The 6,000-nt window shown below is 43.6% G+C and overlaps 1 protein-coding gene across 1 annotated transcript in view; it reads left to right on the forward strand.

The window, feature by feature from the left end:
* LOC311226019 (cilia- and flagella-associated protein 70-like) overlaps nucleotides 1–5,013 on the forward strand; it is a gene marked incomplete at both ends in the record, with an annotated part of 460,189 nt that extends 455,176 nt beyond the window's left edge. The window contains 4 exons of the mRNA XM_084311400.1: nucleotides 4,099–4,230; nucleotides 4,333–4,458; nucleotides 4,819–4,833; nucleotides 4,972–5,013. Coding sequence (XP_084167526.1) covers nucleotides 4,099–4,230; nucleotides 4,333–4,458; nucleotides 4,819–4,833; nucleotides 4,972–5,013 — 315 coding nt within the window. The remainder of the gene's footprint in view (nucleotides 1–4,098; nucleotides 4,231–4,332; nucleotides 4,459–4,818; nucleotides 4,834–4,971) is intronic.
* Nucleotides 5,014–6,000: the final 987 nt, after the last annotated feature.

The raw sequence follows: 6,000 nt of genomic DNA on the forward strand, positions 1-6,000 counted from the left end.
GGACAAATCAAAGCCCATACATGTATAAGCACCGTATAGGCAGGCACACATATGGCAATGGCAGGCACACATATACATAATCATAAATCACATAACCACATAATCACAATCAGGACAGTCAGGCTAGTGGGCAAGCATACGGGGGCTGGACTGCGATGTGACTTGATAATGGTCACATACCTGATTTTGTAACAGCCATGCTTTGAGTGTGTGTGTGTGTGTGAAGGACCTGAGTGTATTAGTATTGCGGATGTGTGATGGGATGGTGTTCCAGAACTCTGCAGCTCTGATCGAGAAGGCTGATTTGCTAAATGCGCTTTTCCACCCTGGGATGATGAAATTTCCCTCTAGCACTGTTCTGGTGAACCTGCTGCTTTCTGTTAAAAACTGTGAGACAGGTGGTGGGGCTAGACCGTGTTGGATTTTATATATCAGGCTGGCATCTTTTAGTTTCAGCATGTTTTCCCAGCTTAGCAGGGCATGTTTTTGGAGGATGGTACAGTGGTGGTGGCGAAAAGGGTTTCTTGTCCAACACCTCCAGGGCCTGTGAGAACTGAAATAATTGGTGTCAATGTGGTTTTGCAGATCTGAGACCAGCTGGTTATGCAGTATGTCAGATGGGACATAATTGCTGAGTTGAAGTAAAGTTTGTCTGTTTCCATGTTGAGGCAGTCTCGGATGTTGGTTATTCTTAAATTTTACGGAATGTGTGACTTTTTTTTTCCTGTTTTTTGAAGGTGAGGTTTGAGTCCAAGGTTATTCCGAGGTATTTCAAATCTTTGACTACTTCAAGCCTCTCCTTTGCTGCAAACACGTTTGGGTCAGGTGTTACAGATGATATTTATTTGAAGAACACGCAGACTGTTTTCTTTGCGTTGAGGTGGAGACAGTTTTCTGAGAGCCATTTGACTATGCGTGCCATTATTGTGTTCAGTTTGTGTGCTGCCTGGGTTTTGTTGTTTGCGTGCGCGTAAACCACTGTTGTCTGCATACATCTGTATCTGGGCTATTGTGCCAGCACAGACAGAGGGCAAGTCGTTTATGAACAGACTGAACAACAAAGGTCCCAGGATCGATCCTTGAGGCACTCCAACATCATATTTCAAGGGGGATGATGTGATGTTGTTAATCCTGACACGTTGTGTCCTACCCTCGAGATATAATATCATCCCTTTTATTGCAGTGGGTGAAAAGTTGAACCTGGAAAGCTTGGTGGTAAGTAGGTCATGGCTGATGGTGTCAAAGGCCTTTCTCAGGTCAAGGAACACCGCTCCAACCACGCCACACTTGTCCATCTTTGTTTTAATGGACTCCAGAAAGAATCAGTTTGCTGTTTCGGTTGAGGGCTTCGCTCGAAACCCGAATTGCATGGGGTGGAGTGAGAAAGGAGTGTTATTAAGGTGAGTGATGAGTTGTTCTGCTATGCACTTCTCTGTTATCTTTGATACTACTGGAAGAATGCTAATAGGTTGGTAATTGCTAACCTCTGTAGCATCCCCTGCCTTGAAAATCGGAGTGATAATGGCTGATTTCCAGGCCTGTGGGAACATGGCGTCTAGAATGGAGGTGTTGACGATTTTGGTGATGGGGCTCACTAGAGACTCTCTGATGTTTGAGGAAGGAGGAATCCAACCCAAACACATCTTAAGCTAAGGAGCTTTTGACTGCTCCTAGAATTCGGAGCACCTGGGGCTCTGAGATTTCCTTCATGGAGAAGACGGGTTGTGTTTTATCAACTGGTGTTGTATGTAGGAGGAAGGAGTTATGGCCTGGATGACCCAACCGGGACACCAGCTGATGTGTCCCCAGGTTAGCTCAAGAGTCCACTCAGGCGTGGCTCTTTATAGGGGAACGAGAGGGGAATTCTGGCTTGGCTCAGGTCGGGATTGGAGTGTGGTTCTATGAGGGAGGAGTGGTTGTATTTAGGAGAAGGATGAGGGGGTGGGGATGTGGGTGCAGGTGGCGTCTCTACATTTCGTAGCTCCATTTCTGCAGACCCCTCTCTGATTGGTTGAACTCCATTTCTGCAGACCCCTCTCTGATTGGCCACTACGCCCATGTGACCGCGGCAGCGCGAGAGAGCTGCAGTGCGGAAATATGCTGCATTCTATTGCCATTCTCTGCGACAACTCCGAAACAGCGCCTAAACTTAACCCTTCTAACCTTAACCAACTCCGAAACAATGCCTAACCTTAACCCTAATCTTAACCAACTCCGAAACAATGCCTAAACTTAACCATAACCAACTCCGAAAGAATATTGCCATGCTCTAAGACAAACTCTAACCTTAACCAACTCCGAAACAGCGCCTAAACTTAACCCTTCTAACCTTAACCAACTCTGAAACAATGCCTAACCTTAACCCTAACCTTAACCAACTCCGAAACAATGCCTAAACTTAACATGCCTAAACTTAACCGGCGAAAGAATGCATGTTAAAAAAAATTAAATAAAAAAAATTGAAGGGAATCACCTTGTCACCAACGCACCGCAGGATCCACAGCAAGGCGGCGAACCAGTTGAGCTAGTCGTCGACCTCGATAACCTTACGCGCACCTCCCTCGCGTACCTTAGAGAGGGGCTTCGCTCAACCAATCAGAGAGGGACTTCGCTTAACCAATCAGAGAGGGGTCTGCAGAAATAGAGTTCAACCAATCAGAGATGGGTCTGCAGAAATGGAGCTACGAAATGTAGAGATGCGTGCAGGTGAGGGGGACGAGTTAAGGAAGGGGGGTGGGGTGAGTTAGTGGGACATAGACAATAGGTGGGTGGATGGGGGGGGGGGTAGACGGGTGTTTGGGAGGACAGTAGGCTATTTGTGGGGGAGGGGGGGAATTACAATTTGGGATGGCGGGGGATATACAATTATTCCACAGCACATCCACCAAAATCCTCAATAAACTACAATACGTCCAAAACTCTGCTGCTCGCATGCTCACCTCCACCAGCCACTCCGACCACATCACCCCCATCCTCCACGATCTCCACTGGCTCCCCATCATGTACAGGATTCAGTTCAAAATTTTACTCATCACCTTCAAAGCCCTCAACAACCTGCCCTCCTCCTACCTCTCTGACCTCCTTCTCCAGTCCACCACACGCCTACCCGCTGCCTCAGATGCTAACCTCCTCTAACCCATCAGGACTAAGCTCCGGACCTGGGGTGACAGGGCCTTCGATGCAGCTGCCCCCACCCTCTGGAACGCCCTTCCCAACTATATCTGTCATGCAGACACCCTCTCATCATTAAAAAAAAGACCTCAAAACCCACCTTTTTACCCTTGCTTTCAAGCCTTGAACTCCTTCCTCTCTCACCTTTTTATATAAATATTTTTTTCTCTACTAAAACGGTATTGTTTGTTTTGTTCTGTAAAGTGTCTTTGAGCATTAGGAAAAGCGCTATACAAATGTTATGTATAGGGCTGACCCCTATTAGTCGACTAATCGGTTGAAAGGAGCCGTAGTCGACTGGCCAACCTCTTAGTCGAATATAAAAAAATTATAGAGGCATAGAAGCGTGGCTAACGCTAATGGCACCCATACCAGAGGCTAACTGCCTACGAAAACAGGCACAGAGGCACTGAAAGAGGATTTCACCCATCTAATGAACACACTAGACTAGACAAATATCAAGATGTATCCATCAGTGGACCAATTGCATACTTTTTCAGAGGACAAGAAGCCTTCAGTCGACTCCTTCAGACATTAAGCACCCCCCACAGCCCAAATGGAATGATAAAAAAAAAGTTATAATAATAATAACATTAAAAAAAAATTTTGACCAATAGTCGACTAATGGCAAATTTTTGCCAATCATAGTCGACCATCCAAATCCTTAGTCGGGGACAGCCCTAGTTATTTTTTATTATTATTATTATTATTATTATTATTATTATTATTATTATTATTATTATTATTATTATTATTATTATTATTATTATTATTATTATTATTATTATTATTATTATTATTATCATTATTATTATTATTCATGTGGCAAAAGGACACAGACAGCCTCTTTGGTTAAATGCATATCATTCAGGACAATACATAATATTTTCTACCACAATGTTAGGATTGTTTGATATGTGTGTCTAGTACTGTGTGGTGCGGATAGTGCGTGAGAAGATGTTGCGGACCGAGGCCTTCTCTGATCCAGAACAGCTCAGGGCCTTCCTCAGCCAGCTGTATGTGTTCCTGGTGGACCACATGCACCTGGCTCTTAACAAGGTGAAACACACACACACACACACCTGACTCTTAACAAAGTTGAGACAAATTCCTGATACCAGCACAACCCCCATTGAACAGTTATTTTCCATTCTATTTCAGACTCTGTCAGTAGAGGCCCATGAGGCCCCAGGGCAGCTTCTGTTGGACTGTTCCCAGCTGAGACACTTTGCCAGGGAGGCTGAGCTGACCGGAGACTATCAGCTAGCTACCCAGTATCACCAGGAGGTACAGTATCTATCCCATCTTTCTATTCATCACAGCTAGCTGTCCAATAACCACCTAGCTAGCTGTCCGAAAGTCACCTATGTTTACTACATTTTAGCTAGCTGGTACAAAATCCCCCCCCCCCCCCATCTACTTCTTAGTCAGAAGCTTAGTATCTCTCTATCCTTTTCAACTAACTAGCACAATACCCCTGTAGTGAAAATGTTATGTATCCCCCTCCCATTTCGCCACCCCTCCCCCACACCTACTATGGTACCCTGTCAATCCCGTTCCCTGATCTAATCAGTCTCTCACCTCCATACCTAAACCTACCCCCTTCCGGCCCCTTCATTTGTGTCTCAAACGCCTTCCCTCTTCCAGGTCAGCCCCTACCCGGTGAGCACATACCCCCGCCCCCAATGTCTCACCCTCCTATCTTTTTTTTTTAAACTCAATTTTTATTTGCATTTATATTCACAAACATACAAATAATAACATCTTTGATTGTCAATCTTCCACCGTTTGGCTTTTCAGGTGGTTACACAGACAATGTACATCGCCCTTATACAGGCCTAAAACATAAAGAGAAAATTTACAAAAATACCGTTCTTGCAGAAAGAAGAATATATACAATTATTGACAAAGTCATTCTTTGAATAGTAATCGCACATTCGTTGGCCTGTACAAAATCCAATGACGATATGTATATCTTCCTTGAACAGGGATATATAGAAAAGTTTTAAACTCAGTTTACCTTGCATTTTGTTTTACATACATATATACCCCATCATCCTTGGTTATTAATCCCACATCAGTTGGTTTCCCAGATACTTGGTACTAATACTTAGTGTATGTCGTCCTTAAACCATCATATCAAATTATAATACTTGCTCTAATTTTTTTTTAATTCTGACTCAGGTAAATATGCGCGTCATGGGTCCAGGGACCCTCCTTGAACCTCCTTCCTCCCGTATCCTTCTATTTCCTTTAAACCTCCCTTTTCTTCTAGTACAATATTTTTATTGGGTTTTACAGTACACATTTCAGGTTTTCATTGTAGTCAGTTATTCTTAATTCCTTTTCTCCACAAGATTATACATATACCCACATACCCCCCTCCCCCCTCCCCTTTTCTCTCTCTTAGCATCTTTGGTTTTGTTTTTACTGTTCTCATACAGAAATAATATGTACATTCATTGGTACCTCCATTAGAATAGCTCGTACACAAATATAAATAATTGAAAAGAGGAAAAGAAAATGTACATAAAAATAAAAATAAATAAATAAATCAAAATAAATGACATCTTTACACCACCTTCACTGACGTGTCTCCGGTCTCTCCCGGGGGCTGGGTCACGGCTGACCGCGGGAGAGAGCGGGGGGACTCATCCTATAGCAGCCCTCCTATATCTTCCCTTCTCAGATATTCATTAAATGGTTTCCATATATCCTCGTAAATCTCTATATTGTTCCTGAGGATATACGTTATTCTCTCCATAGACATGCATTGTGCCATGTTTTTAATCCAAGCACTGATTGTGGGTGCGTCTATTTTCTTCCAAT

The sequence above is a fragment of the Notolepis coatsorum genome (genome assembly GCF_963971535.1).
Source record: "Notolepis coatsorum genome assembly, chromosome: 3".
NCBI classification, from domain to species: Eukaryota; Metazoa; Chordata; class Actinopteri; order Aulopiformes; family Paralepididae; genus Notolepis; species Notolepis coatsorum.